Raw genomic sequence first — 22,378 nt, forward strand, 5'->3', positions numbered from 1 at the left:
TGGCTGGAGGGCCAGAGGGACTTCTGGGAAATGTAGTACAGTAATGGCTGGAGGGCCAGAGGGCTGCTGGGAAATGTAGTACAGTAATGGCTGGAGGGCCAGAGGGGCTGCTGGGAAATGTAGTACAGTAATGGCTGGAGGGCCAGAGGGGCTGCTGGGAAATGTAGTACAGTAATGGCTGGAGGGCCAGAGGGGCTGCTGGGAATGTAGTACAGTAATGGCTGGAGGGCCAGAGGGGCTGCTGGGAAATGTAGTACAGTAATGGCTGGAGGGCCAGAGGGGCTGCTGGGAAATGTAGTACAGTAATGGCTGGAGGGCCAGAGGGACTGCTGGGAAATGTAGTACAGTAATGGCTGGAGGGCCAGAGGGACTGCTGGGAAATGTAGTACAGTAATGGCTGGAGGGCCAGAGGGGCTGCTGGGAAATGTAGTACAGTAATGGCTGGAGGGCCAGAGGGGCTGCTGGGAAATGTAGTACAGTAATGGCTGGAGGGCCAGAGGGACTGCTGGGAAATGTAGTACAGTAATGGCTGGAGGGACAGAGATGTAATTTACAGACAGAGGAAGTGTTCCCGGGGGGGGGGGCCCGGGGCTGGAGCCAATAGAATCCCCAGGATTTCCGATGGCGGCACCGTGATGTTGGGATCTGGTTACTGATCAGGAATCTGGGGGAATATTTGGGGCTATTTCTGGGAGGGGGCGGGGGCAGGGGACAGGTGCTGGGGGGGGAAAGGGGGGGGATATTTGTACTGAGACCCCCGCCAGTCACACAGGCGGCCAATGACAGGGCAGGGGGCCAATAACAGGGCAGGGGGCCAGACAGACAGACAGACATGGAGGGGAAGAGGAGCGCAGCGCTGTGGCCCCTGATTTGGGGGTTAATGCTCACTGGTAAGTAGGGACGTGTGGGGTAAATACCAGGGGGGCAGCTCTGTGACATGGGGGGGGCACATCTCAGGGCATGATGGGAAATATAAAGTTCCTGGGTGCAGAGAAGAGATGGGACAAGACTGGGTGCAATAAGGAAACATATTCTATGGGGTAAGTCACAGGGGTAACAGCTGGGGGGGGGGGCATTTAAAAGGGACGAATGTATTTTATTTCGTATTTTACATCTGATTAAAATAAGGAGGGTATTTTGCCCTTCTGCCCAATATCCAGCTAAGATGCCCCAGGAGAATTTACTACAAGGCAATGGGGCGGCCAATAAAAGCCCCTGATACTGAATCTGCCCCCGCCAGGTACCCAGGCCCTACAGCGTGAGGCGCAACTGAGAGACAAACTGTTCGAGAACTACAACACCAATGTGCGCCCCGCGCGGACCCCCGATCACAGAGTCGTCGTGGAAGTGGGGATGACCCTGGCCCAGCTCATTAGTGTGGTGAGTCGGAACCTCTCAGCCCAAACACAATGGGAGCGACCCACTTACTGCCCAACCCTGGGGGTCAGAACAACTGGACTGTGCAACATAGAGAAGCTTTGCAGCACCAGACTAATAACTCGAATCCACTAAATGCCAGATATTGGGGTACAGAGAGAAGCAGAGGGGTCAGCACTGCAGGACCAGACTACCCTGCATGTTATACCCATAGGGGGGTACATGGGCAATACATGTAAGTAAGAGGCAGATATTGGGGTACAGAGAGAAGCAGAGGGGTCAGCACTGCAGGACCAGACTACCCTGCATGTTATACCCATAGGGGGGTACATGGGCAATACATGTAAGTAAGAGGCAGATATTGGGGTACAGAGAGAAGCAGAGGGGTCAGCACTGCAGGACCAGACTACCCTGCATGTTATACCCATAGGGGGGTACATGGGCAATACATGTAAGTAAGAGGCAGATATTGGGGTACAGAGAGAAAGCAGAGGGGTCAGCACTGCAGGACCAGACTACCCTGCATGTTATACCCATAGGGGGGTACATGGGCAATACATGTAAGTAAGAGGCAGATATTGGGGTACAGAGAGAAGCAGAGGGGTCAGCACTGCAGGACCAGACTACCCTGCATGTTATACCCATAGGGGGGTACATGGGCAATACATGTAAGTAAGAGGCAGATATTGGGGTACAGAGAGAAGCAGAGGGGTCAGCACTGCAGGACCAGACTACCCTGCATGTTATACCCATAGGGGGTACATGGGCAATACATGTAAGTAAGAGGCAGATATTGGGGGTACAGAGAGAAGCAGAGGGGTCAGCACTGCAGGACCAGACTACCTGCATGTTATACCCATAGGGGGGTACATGGGCAATACATGTAAGTAAGAGGCAGATATTGGGGTACAGAGAGAAGCAGAGGGGTCAGCACTGCAGGACCAGACTACCCTGCATGTTATACCCATAGGGGGGTACATGGGCAATACATGTAAGTAAGAGGCAGATATTGGGGTACAGAGAGGCTGGGAGCCCCAGACAAGGAATTGGGGGGCTGGCAGTGAGTGGGGGGCTGACATACGAGTGACCCCTTTATTATCTTCCCCAGAGCGAAAAGGACGAGGAACTGAAGACTAAAGTTTATCTGGAACTGGTTTGTACCCCGTAATAACTGCCCCTGCCCCCCCTCCTAGTTACCCCCACCCCCCTCACCCTGCCCACCCCCCTCACCCTGCCCACCCTCCCCCAGTTACCCCCACCCTGTATCCACCCCCCCTCTCCCAGTTACCCCCACCCTGTATCCACCCCCCCTCTCCCAGTTACCCCCACCCTGTATCCACCCCCCCTCTCCCAGTTACCCCCACCCTGTATCCACCCCCCCTCTCCCAGTTACCCCCACCCTGTATCCACCCCCCCTCTCCCAGTTACCCCCACCCTGTATCCACCCCCCCTCACCCTATTCTCTCCTTTCCCCTAAGGCTTGGAATGATCACCGGATCTCCTGGGATCCCAAAGATTATGGGGGGATCGAGTCCCTGCGAATAGCATCCTCCCAGGTCTGGACCCCCGATATTGTGCTCATGAATAAGTAAGTGCTTGGCTATAGCCCCTCCCCCATAGTAACTAAATACAGACAATGTTATTTCCCCCCATATTGTACATCCCCCCCCCCCACCTGCCCCGGCCCCTCCCCAAATCGTTGCCCCATTTCCCTGAACTGACCCCCAACATCCCCCCCCACCTGCCCCAGCCCCTCCCCAAATCTTTGCCCCATTTGCCCTGACTGACCCCCAACATCTCCCCCCACCTGCCCCAGCCCCTCCCAAATCTTTGCCCTATTTGCCCTGACTGACCCCCAACATCTCCCCCCCCACCTGCTCCGGCCCCTCCCCAAATCTTTGCCCCATTTGCCCTGACTGACCCCCAATATCTCGTCCCCCCACCTGCCCCGGCCCCCTCCCCAAATCGTTGCCCCATTTCCCCCTGACTGACCCCCAATATCTCCCCCCCCACACCTGCCCCGGCCCCTCCCCAAGTTGTTGCCCCATTTCCCCTGACTGACCCCCAACATCCCCCCCCCACCTGCCCCCGGCCCCTCCCCCAAATCGTTGCCCCATTTCCCCTGACTGACCCCCAATATCTCCCCCCCCACCTGCCCCAGCCCCTCCCCAAATCGTTGCCCCATTTCCCCCTGACTGACCCCCAATATCTCCCCCCCCCACCTGCCCCGGCCCCTCCCCAAATCGTTGCCCCATTTCCCCTGACTGACCCCCAATATCTCCCCCCCACCTGCCCCAGCCCCTCCCCAAATCGTTGCCCCATTTCCCCTGACTGACCCCCAACATCTCCCCCCCCCACCTGCCCCTCCCCAAATCGTTGCCCCATTTCCCCTGACTGACCCCCAATATCTCCCCCCCCAGTAATGACGGAAATTTCAACTTTGCGCTACAAGTGGACGTTCTGGCGTCTTCGACGGGAAATGTAACGTGGCACCCGCCCGGCCTGTACGTCAGCAGCTGCAGCATCGAGGTACCGTGCCAACTGGGGTGCCCCCTAACCCCCACTGGGGTGCCAGGCTGGGTAGGGGTAGCAGTGCCAGGCTGGGTAGGGGTAACAGTGCCAGGCTGAGTAGGGGTAACAGTGCAGGCTGGGTAGGGGTAGCAGTGCCAGGCTGGGTAGGGGTAGCAGTGCCAGGCTGGGTAGGGGTAACAGTGCCAGGCTGGGTAGGGGTAGCAGTGCCAGGCTGGGTAGGGGTAGCAGTGCCAGGCTGGGTAGGGGTAGCAGTGCCAGGCTGGGTAGGGGTAACAGTGCCAGGCTGGGTAGGGGTAGCAGTGCCAGGCTGAGTAGGGGTAGCAGTGCCAGGCTGGGTAGGGTAGCAGTGCCAGGCTGGGTAGGGGTAGCAGTGCCAGGCTGGGTAAGGGGTAGCAGTGCCAGGCTGGGTAGGGGTAGCAGTGCCAGGCTGGGTAGGGGTAGCAGTGCCAGGCTGAGTAGGGGTAACAGTGCCAGGCTGGGTCCCAGACCCACCTGATAGGGGCACTGATGGCTCAGCCAGTCTAGTCAGTGGCTGGCACAGGATATGGTACATAAAGGGTTACTCAGAATTAATGGGAACAAGGCCCCCGGGCCCAGATGGGATACACCCCCGAGTACTGAGAGAGATTAGTATGGTACCTATGGGTTGGTCCCCTTTATATCTACCTAGTAATTATAGGCCAGTAAGTCTGACACCTGTGAAGACTGGTTAAAGGATCACATTCAAAATCATGTTCTGGAGAATGGCATTATGGGTAGGAGTCAGCATGGCTTTAGACGAGGGAGGGCACGGGAGCCAGGAAGGAATTTGCCCCCCCATGGGGCAAATAGGAGAGGGCACAGAGGGGGTTTTCGTGTTCCTCGGGATCAGTAACAATCAGGCGGGGATTGTACAGACACAAAGGCATGATGGGAATGTGGCTTTTCCAACCTACGTTCCTATGAGACATCTTCACGCTCTGTCTCTCTGCTTCCCCAGGGGAGAAGATGACCCTCTCTATATTTGCCCTCCTCACACTGACTGTCTTCTTGCTGCTTCTGGCGGATAAAGTCCCCGAGACGTCCCTAGGGGTCCCCATCATCGTCAATTATCTCATCTTCACAATGACCCTGGTGACCTTCTCCGTCATCTTCAGCGTGGTGGTCCTCAACCTTCATCACCGTTCCCCCAACACCCACCACATGCCCCAGTGGGTCAAACAGGTAATGAGTCGTCTTTTATTGCCCCGTCCATGTGATGTACCAAGGGCAAATATGCACCTGGGCAGTTAACCCTAGCAGCCAATCAGTGTTTTGCTCTCAGTAAATGCCCAGATGCAGATTTGCCCCACACTGATTTGCCCTGTCCTGACACAGATATTCATTCACTACCTGCCCAAGTACCTGTGCATCCGCCGACCAAAGCCAGAGCCCCCTCTCCCTGTGCATCCGCCCCCTCGGCAAGTCACGTCCACGCGCCACGCTGATGAGTATTTCATTCGTCGGCCGGAAAATGACTTCTTCCTTCCCAAGCAGGACAGGTATCTGATTGGCTGAGCATGGGATGGACGATCACTGAATGGATGGGCTGAATGAGTTGGGTGTAGAATGGCGCTGAGTATCTGGGATGTAGAGCGGCGCTGAGTATCTGGGATGTAGAGCGGCGCTGAGTATCTGGGATGTAGAGCGGCGCTGGGTATCTGGGATGTAGAGCGGCGCTGAGTATCTGGGATGTAGAGCGGCGCTGAGTATCTGGGATGTAGAGCGGCGCTGGGTATCTGGGATGTAGAGCGGCGCTGAGTATCTGGGATGTAGAGCGGCGCTGAGTATCTGGGATGTAGAGCGGCGCTGAGTATCTGGGATGTAGAGCGGCGCTGGGTATCTGGGATGTAGAGCGGCGCTGAGTATCTGGGATGTAGAGTGGCGCTGAGTATCTGGGATGTAGAGCGGCGCTGGGTACTGGGATGTAGAGCGGCGCTGGGTATCTGGGATGTAGAGCGGCGCTGGGTATCTGGGATGTAGAGCGGCGCTGAGTATCTGGGATGTAGAGCGGCGCTGAGTATCTGGGATGTAGAGCGGCGCTGGGTATCTGGGATGTAGAGCGGCGCTGAGTATCTGGGATGTAGAGCGGCGCTGAGTATCTGGGATGTAGAGCGGCGCTGGGTATCTGGGATGTAGAGCGGCGCTGAGTATCTGGGATGTAGAGCGGCGCTGAGTATCTGGGATGTAGAGCGGCGCTGGGTATCTGGGATGTAGAGCGGCGCTGGGTATCTGGGATGTAGAGCGGCGCTGAGTATCTGGGATGTAGAGCGGCGCTGAGTATCTGGGATGTAGAGCGGCGCTGAGTATCTGGGATGTAGAGCGGCGCTGAGTATCTGGGATGTAGAGCGGCGCTGAGTATCTGGGATGTAGAGCGGCGCTGAGTATCTGGGATGTAGAGCGGCGCTGAGTATCTGGGATGTAGAGCGGCGCTGAGTATCTGGGATGTAGAGCGGCGCTGAGTATCTGGGATGTAGAGCGGCGCTGAGTATCTGGGATGTAGAGCGGCGCTGAGTATCTGGGATGTAGAGCGGCGCTGAGTATCTGGGATGTAGAGCGGCGCCTGAGTATCTGGGATGTAGAGCGGCGCTGAGTATCTGGGATGTAGAGCGGCGCTGAGTATCTGGGATGTAGAGCGGCGCTGGGTATCTGGGATGTAGAGCGGCGCTGGGTATTTGGGATGTAGAGCGGCGCTGGGTATCTGGGATGTAGAGTGGCGCTGAGTATCTGGGATGTAGAGCGGCGCTGAGTATCTGGGATGTAGAGCGGCGCTGGGTATCTGGGATGTAGAGCGGCGCTGGGTATCTGGGATGTAGAGCGGCGCTGGGTATCTGGGATGTAGAGCGGCGCTGGGTATCTGGGATGTAGAGCGGCGCTGAGTATCTGGGATGTAGAGCGGCGCTGAGTATCTGGGATGTAGAGTGGCGCTGAGTATCTGGGATGTAGAGCGGCGCTGAGTATCTGGGATGTAGAGTGGCGCTGAGTATCTGGGATGTAGAGCGGCGCTGAGTATCTGGGATGTAGAGCGGCGCTGGGTATTTGGGATGTAGAGCGGCGCTGGGTATTTGGGGATGTAGAGCGGCGCTGAGTATCTGGGATGTAGAGTGGTGCTGAGTATCTGGGATGTAGAGCGGCGCTGAGTATCTGGATGTAGAGCGGCGCTGAGTATCTGGGATGTAGAGCGGCGCTGAGTATCTGGGATGTAGAGTGGCGCTGAGTATCTGGGATGTAGAGCGGCGCTGAGTATCTGGGATGTAGAGTGGCGCTGAGTATCTGGGATGTAGAGCGGCGCTGAGTATCTGGGATGTAGAGCGGCGCTGGGTATTTGGGATGTAGAGCGGCGCTGGGTATCTGGGATGTAGAGCGGCGCTGAGTATCTGGGATGTAGAGTGGCGCTGAGTATCTGGGATGTAGAGCGGCGCTGAGTATCTGGGATGTAGAGCGGCGCTGGGTATCTGGGATGTAGAGCGGCGCTGAGTATCTGGGATGTAGAGCGGCGCTGAGTATCTGGGATGTAGAGCGGCGCTGAGTATCTGGGATGTAGAGCGGCGCTGGGTATCTGGGATGTAGAGCGGCGCTGAGTATCTGGGATGTAGAGCGGCGCTGAGTATCTGGGATGTAGAGCGGCGCTGAGTATCTGGGATGTAGAGCGGCGCTGAGTATCTGGGATGTAGAGCGGCGCTGAGTATCTGGGATGTAGAGCGGCGCTGAGTATCTGGGATGTAGAGCGGCGCTGAGTATCTGGGATGTAGAGCGGCGCTGAGTATCTGGGATGTAGAGCGGCGCTGAGTATCTGGGATGTAGAGCGGCGCTGAGTATCTGGGATGTAGAGCGGCGCTGGGTATCTGGGATGTAGAGCGGCGCTGAGTATCTGGGATGTAGAGCGGCGCTGAGTATCTGGGATGTAGAGCGGCGCTGAGTATCTGGGATGTAGAGCGGCGCTGGGTATTTGGGATGTAGAGCGGCGCTGAGTATCTGGGATGTAGAGTGGCGCTGAGTATCTGGGATGTAGAGCGGCGCTGAGTATCTGGGATGTAGAGCGGCGCTGAGTATCTGGGATGTAGAGTGGCGCTGAGTATCTGGGATGTAGAGTGGCGCTGAGTATCTGGGATGTAGAGCGGCGCTGAGTATCTGGGATGTAGAGCGGCGCTGGGTATTTGGGATGTAGAGCGGCGCTGGGTATCTGGGATGTAGAGCGGCGCTGAGTATCTGAGATGTAGAGTGGCGCTGAGTATCTGGGATGTAGAGTGGCGCTGAGTATCTGGGATGTAGAGCGGCGCTGGGTATCTGGGATGTAGAGCGGCGCTGAGTATCTGGGATGTAGAGCGGCGCTGGGTATTTGGGATGTAGAGCGGCGCTGAGTATCTGGGATGTAGAGCGGCGCTGAGTATCTGGGATGTAGAGCGGCGCTGGGTATCTGGGATGTAGAGCGGCGCTGAGTATCTGGGATGTAGAGCGGCGCTGGGTATTTGGGATGTAGAGCGGCGCTGAGTATCTGGGATGTAGAGCGGCACACTGAGTATCTGGGATGTAGAGCGGCGCTGAGTATCTGGGATGTAGAGCGGCGCTGAGTATCTGGGATGTAGAGCGGCGCTGAGTATCTGGGATGTAGAGCGGCGCTGAGTATCTGGGATGTAGAGCGGCGCTGAGTATCTGGGATGTAGAGCGGCGCTGAGTATCTGGGATGTAGAGCGGCGCTGAGTATCTGGGATGTAGAGCGGCGCTGGGTATTTGGGATGTAGAGCGGCGCTGGGTATTTGGGATGTAGAGCGGCGCTGAGTATCTGGGATGTAGAGCGGCGCTGAGTATCTGGGATGTAGAGCGGCGCTGAGTATCTGGGATGTAGAGCGGCGCTGAGTATCTGGGATGTAGAGTGGCGCTGAGTATCTGGGATGTAGAGCGGCGCTGAGTATCTGGGATGTAGAGCGGCGCTGAGTATCTGGGATGTAGAGCGGCGCTGAGTATCTGGGATGTAGAGCGGCGCTGAGTATCTGGGATGTAGAGCGGCGCTGAGTATCTGGGATGTAGAGCGGCGCTGAGTATCTGGGATGTAGAGCGGCGCTGAGTATCTGGGATGTAGAGCGGCGCTGAGTATCTGGGATGTAGAGCGGCGCTGAGTATCTGGGATGTAGAGCGGCGCTGAGTATCTGGGATGTAGAGCGGCGCTGAGTATCTGGGATGTAGAGCGGCGCTGAGTATCTGGGATGTAGAGCGGCGCTGAGTATCTGGGATGTAGAGCGGAGCTGAGTATCTGGGATGTAGAGTGGTGCTGAGTACCTGGGATGTAGAGTGGTGCTGAGTACCTGGAGTAACGTGGCTGTATAGTGGCACTGAGTATCCCTCCCCACCCAGGTACCACGCAGACCCCTTCTCTCGGGATATGAAATGGTTCCTGGAAGGTCCCAGTCTGGGTTTGGTTCTGCCCCGAGATCTCCAGTCGGCAGTGACGGCCATTAGGTACCTGGCCCAGCAGCTACAGGAGCAGGAGGACTATGATACTGTGAGTAACGGGCAGAGGGGTAACACTGGGGGCAACACTGGGGGCACCGGGCTCGGCTGTGGGAAACTGGCACAAAGCTTGGCAGGAAGTGATGCTCCACAGGGGAGGGTACTGGTAGAAGGACAGGAAGTGATGCTCTACAGGGTGGGTACTGGTAGAAGAAGGACAGGAAGTGATGCTTCTCAGGGGTGGATACTGGTAGAAGAAGGACAGGAAGTGATGCTCTACAGGGTGGGTACTGGTAGAAGGATAGGAAGTGATGCTCCTCAGGGGTGGGTACTGGTAGAAGAAGGACAGGAAGTGATGCTCCTCAGGGGTGGGTACTGGTAGAAGGACAGGAAGTGATGCTCCTCAGGGGTGGGTACTGGTAGAAGGACAGGAAGTGATGCTCTACAGGGTGGGTACTGGTAGAAGGATAGGAAGTGATGCTCCTCAGGGGTGGGTACTGGTAGAAGAAGGACAGGAAGTGATGCTCCTCAGGGGTGGGTACTGGTAGAAGAAGGACAGGAAGTGATGCTCCTCAGGGGTGGGTACTGGTAGAAGAAAGACAGGAAGTGATGCTCTACAGGGTGGGTACTGGTAGAAGGACAGGAAGTGATGCTCCTCAGGGGTGGGTACTGGTAGAAGAAGGACAGGAAGTGATGCTTCTCAGGGGTGGATACTGGTAGAAGAAGGACAGGAAGTGATGCTCTACAGGGTGGGTACTGGTAGAAGGATAGGAAGTGATGCTCCTCAGGGGTGGGTACTGGTAGAAGAAGGACAGGAAGTGATGCTCCTCAGGGGTGGGTACTGGTAGAAGAAGGACAGGAAGTGATGCTCTACAGGGTGGGTACTGGTAGAAGAAGGACAGGAAGTGATGCTCCGCAAGGGGGTGGTAACTGGTAGAAGGATAGGAAGTGATGCTCTACAGGGTGGGTACTGGTAGAAGAAGGACAGGAAGTGATGCTCCTCAGGGGTAAATACTGGTAGAAGAAAGACAGGAAGTGATGCTCTACAGGGTGGGTATTGGTAGAAGAAGGACAGGAAGTGATGCTCTACAGGGTAGGTACTGGTAGAAGGATAGGAAGTGATGCTCCTCAGGGGTGGGTACTGGTAGAAGAAGGACAGGAAGTGATGCTCTACAGGGTGGGTACTGGTAGAAGAAGGACAGGAAGTGATGCTTCTCAGGGGTGGATACTGGTAGAAGAAGGACAGGAAGTGATGCTCTACAGGGTGGGTACTGGTAGAAGAAGGACAGGAAGTGATGCTCCGCAAGGGGGTGGGTACTGGTAGAAGGATAGGAAGTGATGCTCTACAGGGTGGGTACTGGTAGAAGAAGGACAGGAAGTGATGCTCCTCAGGGGTGGGTACTGGTAGAAGAAGGACAGGAAGTGATGCTTCTCAGGGGTGGATACTGGTAGAAGAAAGACAGGAAGTGATGCTCTACAGGGTGGGTACTGGTAGAAGGATAGGAAGTGATGCTCCTCAGGGGTGGGTACTGGTAGAAGAAGGACAGGAAGTGATGCTCTACAGGGTGGGTACTGGTAGAAGGATAGGAAGTGATGCTCCTCAGGGGTGGGTACTGGTAGAAGAAGGACAGGAAGTGATGCTCTACAGGGTGGGTACTGGTAGAAGAAGGACAGGAAGTGATGCTTCTCAGGGGTGGATACTGGTAGAAGGAGGACAGGAAGTGATGCTCTACAGGGTGGGTACTGGTAGAAGGATAGGAAGTGATGCTCCTCAGGGGTGGGTACTGGTAGAAGAAGGACAGGAAGTGATGCTCCTCAGGGGTGGGTACTGGTAGAAGAAGGACAGGAAGTGATGCTCCTCAGGGGTGGGTACTGGTAGAAGGATAGGAAGTGATGCTCTACAGGGTGGGTACTGGTAGAAGAAGGACAGGAAGTGATGCTCCTCAGGGGTGGATACTGGTAGAAGAAAGACAGGAAATGATGCTCTACAGGGTGGGTACTGGTAGAAGGATAGGAAGTGATGCTCCTCAGGGGTGGGTACTGGTAGAAGGACAGGAAATGATGCTCTACAGGGTGGGTACTGGTAGAAGGACAGGAAGTGATGCTCCTCAGGGGTGGGTACTGGTAGAAGGAGGACAGGAAGTGATGCTCCGCAAGGGGGTGGGTACTGGTAGAAGGATAGGAAGTGATGCTCCTCAGGGGTGGGTCCTGGTAGAAGGATAGGAAGTGATGCTCCTCAGGGGTGGGTACTGGTAGAAGGACAGGAAGTGATGCTCCGCAAGGGGGTGGGTACTGGTAGAAGAAGGACAGGAAGTGATCCTCCGCAGGGGCGGGTACCAAAGGAACTAGGAGGTAACTGACCATGATGCTTTGCTCTCTCCCGCAGCTGAAGGAGGACTGGCAGTACGTGGCAATGGTCGTCGATCGGTTTTTCCTCTGGACGTTTATTGCCTTCACCAGCCTGGGAACCCTCAGCATCTTCCTGGATGCCAACTTCAACTTGCCCCCCGATACCCCCTTCCCCTGAATTCACTGTGTGCCCCCCCACCCCCACGTGTGGCCCCTCCCCTCCCCACATGTGGCCCCTCCCCTCCCCACATGTGGCCCCTCCCCACATGTGGCCCCTCCCCCCATCATTTCTTGAGGCCTTGGTGTTTGAGTTTGGTGCAATAAATCTCTTTGTACGGAAAGGGGCAGTTTCATATCCTGGCACAGGAGTGTCACATTCCCATCAGCCCCTGCCCCAGTGAGCTTACACTCTAATGTCCCTATCCCATTCCCATCGGCTCCTGCCCCAGTGAGCTTACACTCTAAGGTCCCTATCCCATTCCCATCAGTCCCTGCCCCAGTGAGCTTACAATCTAAGGTCCCTATCCCATTCCCATCAGTCCCTGCCCCAGTGAGCTTACAATCTAAGGTCCCTATCCCATTCCCATCAGTCCCTGCCCCAGTGAGCTTACAATCTAAGGTCCCTATCCCATTCCCATCAGTCCCTGCCCCAGTGAGCTTACAATCTAAGGTCCCTATCCCATTCCCATCAGCCCCTGCCCCAGTGAGCTTACAAATCTAAGGTCCCTATCCCATTCCCATCAGCCCCTGCCCCAGTGAGCTTACACTCTAATGTCCCTATCCCATTCCCATCGGCTCCTGCCCCAGTGAGCTACACTCTAAGGTCCCTATCCTCCCATCAGTCCCTGCCCCAGTGAGCTTACAATCTAAGGTCCCTATCCCATTCCCATCAGTCCCTGCCCCAGTGAGCTTACAATCTAAGGTCCCTATCCCATCCATCAGTCCCTGCCCCAGTGAGCTTACAATCTAAGGTCCCTATCCCATTCCATCAGTCCCTGCCCCAGTGAGCTTACAATCTAAGGTCCCCTATCCCATTCCCATCAGCCCCTGCCCCAGTGAGCTTACACTCTAAGGTCCCTATCCCATTCCCATCAGTCCCTGCCCCAGTGAGCTTACACTCTAAGGTCCCTATCCCATTCCCATCAGTCCCTGCCCCAGTGAGCTTACAATCTAAGGTCCCTACCCTTCCCATCAGTCCCTGCCCCAGTGAGCTTACAATCTAAGGTTCCTATCCCATTCCCATCAGTCCCTGCCCCAGTGAGCTTACAATCTAAGGCCCCTATCCCAATCCCATCAGCCCCTGCCCCAGTGAGCTTACAATCTAAGGCCCCTATCCCATTCCCATCAGCCCCTGCCCCAGTGAGCTTACAATCTAAGGTCCCTATCCCATTCCCATCAGTCCCTGCCCCAGTGAGCTTACAATCTAAGGTCCCTATCCCACTCCCATCAGTCCCTGCCCCAGTGAGCTTACAATCTAAGGTCCCTATCACAGCCCCATGAGTTACAGACACATCAGAATGAGTTCCTGGCCGCGGCGCAGACATACAGTAAGGATCCAAGGGAGGTTACTAAACACACAGAGTTAAGGGGAACAGACACTCCCGTTTGGCCCTAGGGATGGTTATTGTGTCTGTACAATCCCTGCCCAACTGTTACTGATCCAGAGGAACCTGAAACCCCCTCTGTGCCCTCTGCTATTTGCCCTGGGGGGGTGGGGGAAATCCCTTCCTGACTCCAACCTGGGTCCCCTTGTACTGAGAGCTATTTTCATTAACCCAGTGATAGAGGGTACAGGGGCCCCGGGGAGAGAGGGTACAGGGGCCCCGGGGAGAGAGGGTACAGGGGCCCCGGGGAGAGAGGGTACAGGGGCCCCGGGGAGAGAGGGTACAGGGGCCCCGGGGAGAGAGGGTACAGGGGCCCCGGGGAGAGAGGGTACAGGGGCCCGGGGAGAGAGGGTACAGGGGCCCCGGGGAGAGAGGGGTACAGGGGCCCCGGGGAGAGAGGGTACAGGGCCCCCGGGGAGAGAGGGTACAGGGCCCCGGGGAGAGAGGGTACAGGGGCCCCGGGAGAGAGGGTACAGGGGCCCGGGGAGAGAAGGGGAGAGAGGGTACAGGGGCACCCGGGGAGAGAGGGTACAGGGGCTCCGGGGAGAGAGGGTACAGGGGCCCCGGGGAGAGAGGTAAGGCTCCGGGAGAGAGGGTACAGGGGCCCCGGGGAGAGAGGGTACAGGGCCCCGGGGAGAGAGGGTACAGGGGCCCCGGGGAGAGAGGGTACAGGGGCCCCGGGGAGAGAGGGTACAGGGGCCCCGGGGAGAGAGGGTACAGGGGCCCCGGGGAGAGAGGGTACAGGGGCCCCGGGGAGAGAGGGTACAGGGGCCCCGGGGAGAGAGGGTACAGGGGCCCCGGGGAGAGAGGGTACAGGGGCCCCGGGGAGAGAGGGTACAGGGGCTCCGGGGAGAGAGGGTACAGGGGCTCCGGGGAGAGAGGGTACAGGGGCCCCGGGGAGAGAGGGTACAGGGGCCCCAACAATATATGAAGCATCTCAAAACCACTTTAACCCTTGCTGTGACTGCTGAACCCCAGACCCTGGCTTTCGGGGCTCTAGAACCCTACCTGCCCAGATCTAGAACATAAAGCCAAAGCTATAGGGACTTTTGCCCTGCAGTTAGTGTGTGTGTTACCCGCCTGTTAGATTGTAAGCTCTGCAGGGCAGCAGCCTCCCTACTGTCTGTATATTTATAGCGCTTGTTACTGTGCTGCCTCTCCTGGAGGGTAACACTGAGACAAGTGTGGGCAGATATACGACTGCGCCGATAACATTACGCCCAATGGCCCCACCCCCACCCCAAGCTAGCCACCGCCCACATTCTCCTTCAGAGCACACACGCATGTGGAGCAGAGGAATGATACGTCAGTCTCCACTATATATCACAGTATATACACACACACACACACACACAGTAATATAACACACACACCACAGTATATACACACACACACACACCAGTATTACACAACACACACCACAGTAATAATACACACACCACAGTAATATACACCCACACACACAACAGATATACACACAGTGGATCACAGTATATACACACCACACACACACACATATATACACACACACCCACACAGTAATACACACATCACACACACAACACAGTATTAACACAACACACACCAAGGTATATTACACACACACACCACAGTATATACTACACACACAGCACAGTATACTACACACACACAGTAATATACACACACACACAGAGCCGACGCGTCATAGTACAGGACGAGGCGAGTATGAGTGTCACGTAGCACACAAGCACTGACAGCCACACATAACCATAGCTCACAACGAACATAACACAGAATAGTGAGCAAGGTGCCAAAAGGAGCAGGTTATAGAGAATAGCTATATCATCAGCCCACACCGAGACTATGAGCACAACCACACAGGAGTCGGATTCTGGCCGTCACACGAGAATATAGTGCACACACACGTATAGGTACAACCAGTCACAGGCAGTATATTACACAACACACGACAACAGTATTTACACACACATTCCACACACAGTATATACCCACCACAGTATATACACACACACACAGTTATATACACCTAATAAGAGTAGACACAACACTAAGCACAACACACACATCGAGTCGCAGAAGGAATGTAACGCGGCGTGAGCCCTATGCGTGAGATTCGCAAGCCGAGTAGAGGACCCAAACACTTATCACCACCCACAGTAATAATATCAACAGCACGAGCTACACAGATATATATCACACAGACAGTATATAACATCACACACAACAAATACATAACACACCACAGCGCTGAGAGAGAATCATAGTCACAGAGCACTATATAATATATATAGCTACAACACATCACCACACAGTATAATAAGTACACACACAACACAGTATAACGTATAAAGCACACACAACAACAGTATATACACCTCACACACAGTATCTATCATGAGAGCACACAGTAATGGAGAGCATTGACAACTACGATCACACACACACACACAGTAACTAGATACGTAATACACAACACATATATCACACACTCACATATATACACACACACACACACAGGTATATACACACACACACACACAGTATATGAGGTCACACACACACACACAGTATATATACAACACACACACACAGTATAATCACACACACACACACACAGTATATGACAACACACACACAACACACACACAACCAGTATAATACACACACACACACTACGCGAGGCGAATGAGTGAAGAAGTGAGGAGAGCTGATTCTATTAGTATATATACCACACACCACACAGTATATACACACACACACACACCGTATATATACACACACACACAACAGTATATATACACACACACACGTATGATTACACACACCACACAGTATATATACACACACACACAGTATATACACACCACACACACAGTAACACACTCACACACACAGTTATACAAACAACCACACACAGGTATATATACACACACACCACAGTATATATACACACACACACAGTATAACACAACACACCACACACACACACACACAGTATATATAACACACACACACACAGTATATACATACACACACTACACACAGTATTATCACACCAACACACAGTATATATACACACACACACACAGTATATACAACACACACACACAGTATAATATAACACACAAACAGTAATACACACACACACACACACACAGCACAGTATATATACACACCACACACACACACACAGTCGTATAACACACACACACACAGTATATACCACACATACACAGAGAGAGAAATCCCACAACAGCGTATCTATCTGGTACCTGTCGAGATACTGGGCGCACACAGATCTAGTTACAGAGTATATCGAGCGACGACACACATCAGTATTATGAGCATTTACCCACACCACAGTCAGATCTAATACACACACACACACAGTAATAATATACACACACAAACAGTATATACACACACACACAACACATCAGTATATATACACACACACACCACACACACACACACACACAGTATACTACACACACACAGTATATATACACACACACACATATATACACCACACTAGAGGCAGATATACTCTATAGCGTAAAAGAGAGCGAGAGCAACATGCCCACGGCTCACACACTAGCACACACCAGTTATATATCAGAGCAGCACACATCTAGACCACCAGCTACAGGGAGCTTAGTTGAGGGCTGAATGAGCGAACACACACTGTTGCTGATACCGTAGAGGCGCGAATACAGAGAGAGATCGTCTTGATTTAGAGTGGCTGTAGTGCAGATATATGATCGAGCTACAGGATCATAGAGCACACCCACATGCAGAATAATAACAACACACACATCTATCACCACACAACAGTAGTATATACACACACAGTATATACTACATCACACCCACACAAGTATAGTACACAACACACACACACACACACAGTAATTATATATCACAACACAGCACACCACTAGAGAGTAACACACACATATATACACACATCTTACTAGCAGTAATATTATACACACACACACAGTAATAGTATACACACACACACACAAACGGTCGACATGCACCCGCTCGACACTGCGACCTATACACGACACGACGTATGGTAAGAGGAAGACACATGACGGTGACACAATACACAGTCACAATAGAGAGCCACACACACGAAGTGATACAGAATCGCCAGCTACACAGTGAAGCGGGCCCCCACAACCGGAGGGCACCTTCGCACCAGAGGGAGAAAATGCAGGGTGCTGATTCAGTTAACGAAAGCGTCAATCCATCGAACGAATGATGTTGACAGATAATCCAGTCAGATGAGAGGATAACAAAGAATATCTAGGACTCTATCACTACCGCACAACACTTACGTTACGTACTAGAGATCACCACACACAGTATAACGATCTTCTATATCTATATATATCACAGCTAATATGAGGCTATGATCTTATCTCCACGAGGTGGAAGAGTGAGAGTTCCCCCACTGAGAGACAAACGCGGAGAGCCTACGAGACCTGCGCGAGACTGTCGTCGACCGTTCGATTATGGCGAGACAACGACCCCAACATCAAACAGCCTAAGCAGGTAGGAGAGCAGTCCCACAACAGCACATTGAGGAGTAACTGTCTGGCCCGAAGACGGTAACGTAGTCAGATTTCTATAGCATGGCATTGAGATTTATAGGTCTACGAAAGACATCCTGAATATGAAAGTAGCAGATGATAGACCACGACACATTAGATATATTTATCGCACATGGCCCTACACATCTATATCTATATCGAGAGAGAGAGAGGCACACTTGATTTATGGCTCTTACGTTTGGGTCTTCGCGTTCTAATGTAGCATGATTCGAGCTGACGAGCAGCGGAGTGCACGAGATCACACAGCGCAGGTGACTACTGAGCACAGACTGGAGGACTGATGTATACATATGGTATCAGGATGCACTCAGCAAGTATACTATACACACCACACGAGTATATACACACACAGCCACGACGAGAGAATTAAACGACATTACCCAAGCATAGCTGCCAAGCAGTCGGGTATGTGTGTGGACGTAGGGAGACGTAATAGAATCGGAGCTGTCAGTAACGCCAGACACGTGACTGAGAGAGTAATGCGAGAGAGAGAGTATTGCTATACGCAGAGAGCTGAAGAGTTCGGGAACCACAAGTATAGATTGATATGACGCACACGCGACACACCTCACCACTATAATAGATATACATGCACACACAACACATAGTACGTGCGTCACTATATAAGTGGCTAGAGCTCGAACTCCGAGGAACAGAACACTGTATAGAGGAAAGCAATCGTAATACGAGAAATTAGTAACACACACGTAAATCAACGATAGGTACATTATCTCGTTCACACACGACCAATATGCCACATATATCCATATATGAGAGGAGAGGAGTTTCAGTATCTATAAAGGAGGCTGGGTGCGCCACGCAGATCACACTACCACACGTGTGTGTGCCACAGTAATATCGACGACCAGCGTGCTGTGCCTATGATGACTCGCCTCCGTTCTGCTTCCACACAACAGTATATATACACACACAGTATATACACACACAGTATATAACATCACAACACAGTCATAAATTATATATGTTCATATATATCTGTAGTAGTTCAGGTTGTAATGCTGGTAGAGCCACCACAGATTCAGGATAACATGCTATATCTCGCACGCTCGCCCAGGTAGCTGAATACACACACAGTATATACACACACAGATCATATACAACACACACAACAGTATAAAATATACACACACACAGTATAATACAACACACACAAGTACTAATACACACACACACAGATCACACAAGTATACACACACCTGAGAGCGGACGACGAGATGGGCAAGTCAGGCACATATATACAAGCAATCATCACCAAGCAACACACAAGTAAATATATACACACACAGTATATACACACTACAGTATATACAACCACACACACAGTTATAATACACACACACAGTATATACACACACACAGTAATATACACACACACACAGTATATACACACACACACAGTAATAATACACACACACACACCACACACGTATATACACACACACAGTAAATATACACACACACACACACAGTATAACACCACACACAGTATATATACACACACACACACACACAGCAGTATATACACACACACAGTATATTACACACACACCACAGGTATAAATACCACACACACACAGTATATATACACACAACACAGTATATACACACCACACACACACACACACAGTATAATACCCACACAACAGTATAATCACCACACAGTATATATACACACACACAACAGATATACACACACAGTATATACACACACACACCAGTATATACACAGACCAGTATATATACCACACACAGTATATAACACAAACACACAAGTATACTATATTTATGCACACCACTATCGTGTAAGCGGCAGATTATTCAGCACACACACGACACGCGACGACTACAGTCACAGCACCAGTAGACACACAGAAGGCGAGCCACACTGATGCAAATAGAGTGAGTGCACAGCACTATCCAGGCTTCATTTATTGATATTGACTATCACCACATGATTTATCATAACAACAAGCACCCACCACACGAGATACACACAACACCAGTAAATATACACACACACACAGTATATACACACACCCCACACACCTATATACACACACACACACACAGTATATACAACACACACACACAGTATATACACACACACACCAGTATATACACACACACACAGTATATACACACACACCACACAGTCATAGTATACACACAGCACAGTATATGACACACATCACACACAGTATATTACACAACACACACACAGTATATATACAACCACACACAGTAATACACACACACACAGTATATACCACACACACAAGTATAGTAACACACACTGACCTGGTACGGGTAGGACAACACACACCCGCGTCGTATCACACTACAGGAGTACGTAACCATACACACAGTATAATACCACCACATCTACAGTAATAACACTACCACACCACAGACATTATATATACACACATCCGGCAATCTAACAGCACGCGAAAGGTCCCGTTAACACACACCAATATATAGAGTAGTAGCAGTCAACACATAACACACAGTATGCACGATTCAGCAGCATGCTGCACCCAATACGAGATATGAGAGTTGCTATATGGTATAACATAATCCAGCCCCACTCATCCGCTGCGCGAGTAGCGCAGTATAATATCACAACACACACAGGTAATATAACACACACACACACACACAGATATTACACACAACACACACAGTATACACACACACCACACAACAGTATATACCACACACACATGGGTAATATACACAACCCACACACATATATACACACACACACAGTTATATACACACACACAGTATATACACACACACCAACAGTATATATACACACCACACAGTAATATACAAGCACACATCACAGTAATATATACAACACACAGTATATACACACACACACACAGTAAATACACACACACAGTAATATACACACACACAGTAAATTACACACACACAAGTATATAACATCTATAGTATAGTACACAACACACACACACACAGTATATATCACACATTTACCAGTAATATCACACACACATTTATACACACACAGCGTATATACACACACACAGTATATACACACACACAGTATATCACACACACAGTATATACACACCACAGAGCACCACAGTATAATATACACACATCACAATACACAACACACATATATATACACAACATATATAAATATACATCACACAACACACCATAATATACACACAACACACAATATTACACACACTATATAATATACCCACACACACAACACAGTTATTACACACACAAGTAAATAATACACACACAGTATATACACACACACAGTATATACACACACACAACACAGGGAACACAATCTGCCGCAGCACATTCCGCCCCGCCCCGGGCAATAGGCTGAAAGGGCAGGTTCCAGCACTATAAGGAGCAATGCATTGTGGGAATGGGGAGGGGCGGAGAGAGGAGGGATGAGAGAGAGAGAATGCCAGAGGGAGGCAGGAGCAGAGAGGGTAGATATTGTAAGAACCTATATTAAGCTACACGGGATCAGTGTCAGAGCCAGTTCTGATGTCTAGCCTAGGTGGAAGATTCTGTGGGCGACCGGCACCTTCTTCTTCTTTATTTCCGTCTTCTAGTAGAGCGCACACATAGTCACTCTCACCTCCACTCCACTCACCCTCAGTCTCCTCTCACCTCACTCACATCACCTCTCCTCACCCCACTCACTCATCTCTCTCACCTCAACTCACTCACCCTCACTCACCCTCACTCACCCTCAGTCTCTCCACTCAACTTCTCTCTCTCACCCTCTCACTCACTTCACGCCCTCGTCTCCTCACTCACTCTCCTCAGCGTCACCCTACAGTCTCCATCACCTCAGTCTCACTAGTCTCTCACTCACCCTCACTCACTCACCCTCAGTCTCTCACTCAGTCTCTCACTCACTCTCTACTCACTCTCTCACTCACTCACCTACACTCACTCTCTCACTCACCCTCACTCACCCTCACCCTCAGTCTCTCTCTCCCGGAGCCGGAATGGATTGGCTGATACGAGCGGCAGAGCCCTGTGACTGTGTCCCCATAATGGCCATGATACGGGTAAAGTGCCCCCACATACAACGACGCCTCCCAGATATGGAATCGACGTCGCCTCGAAGAAACGGCCGAGACGAGAATCAAGTGGAACCCTGAGAGGAGGCCGCTCTTGGTCGCCTGAGCCCCACCGGATTGGGGGTACGCAGACTCGAGATTCGGCGCACGTATCATAGCATTATGAATGAGAGGCGTGAATATGCATAATTCTCAGAGATGGGATCATGTTGCTAGTATATGTATGAGTATGTGTACACTGCCGAGAATATGAGGACCAAACATCTAATTCATATGGAACGGGGGCGCAGGCGTGAGGTCTATCGTGTGT

The 22,378-nt window shown here is 52.1% G+C and overlaps 1 protein-coding gene across 1 annotated transcript; it reads left to right on the forward strand.

Annotated features, from left to right (window-relative positions):
- Nucleotides 1-780: 780 nt before the first annotated feature.
- chrnb1 (cholinergic receptor nicotinic beta 1 subunit) lies at nucleotides 781-12,065 on the forward strand. Its single transcript, XM_031898392.1, has 9 exons — nucleotides 781-890; nucleotides 1,241-1,380; nucleotides 2,486-2,530; nucleotides 2,856-2,965; nucleotides 3,798-3,981; nucleotides 4,855-5,112; nucleotides 5,266-5,429; nucleotides 9,280-9,427; nucleotides 11,762-12,065. Exons 1-9 carry the CDS (start codon nucleotides 833-835, stop codon nucleotides 11,900-11,902), a joined length of 1,248 nt encoding a protein of 415 aa, XP_031754252.1. The 5' UTR covers nucleotides 781-832; the 3' UTR covers nucleotides 11,903-12,065.
- The last annotated feature ends 10,313 nt before the right edge of the window (nucleotides 12,066-22,378 follow it).

This window comes from Xenopus tropicalis, chromosome 3, assembly GCF_000004195.4.
Source record: "Xenopus tropicalis strain Nigerian chromosome 3, UCB_Xtro_10.0, whole genome shotgun sequence".
Classification (NCBI taxonomy): domain Eukaryota; kingdom Metazoa; phylum Chordata; class Amphibia; order Anura; family Pipidae; genus Xenopus; species Xenopus tropicalis.

Bases quoted from the DNA above. Each gene is read 5' to 3' on its own strand.
- chrnb1 (XM_031898392.1), top strand. From the start codon at position 833: ATGGAGGGGAAGAGGAGCGCAGCGCTGTGGCCCCTGATTTGGGGGTTA. The intron at 2,966-3,797 runs GTAAGTGCTTGG...CTCCCCCCCCAG, and splicing joins GATATTGTGCTCATGAATAA to TAATGACGGAAATTTCAACT. The intron at 9,428-11,761 runs GTGAGTAACGGG...TCTCTCCCGCAG, and splicing joins AGCAGGAGGACTATGATACT to CTGAAGGAGGACTGGCAGTA.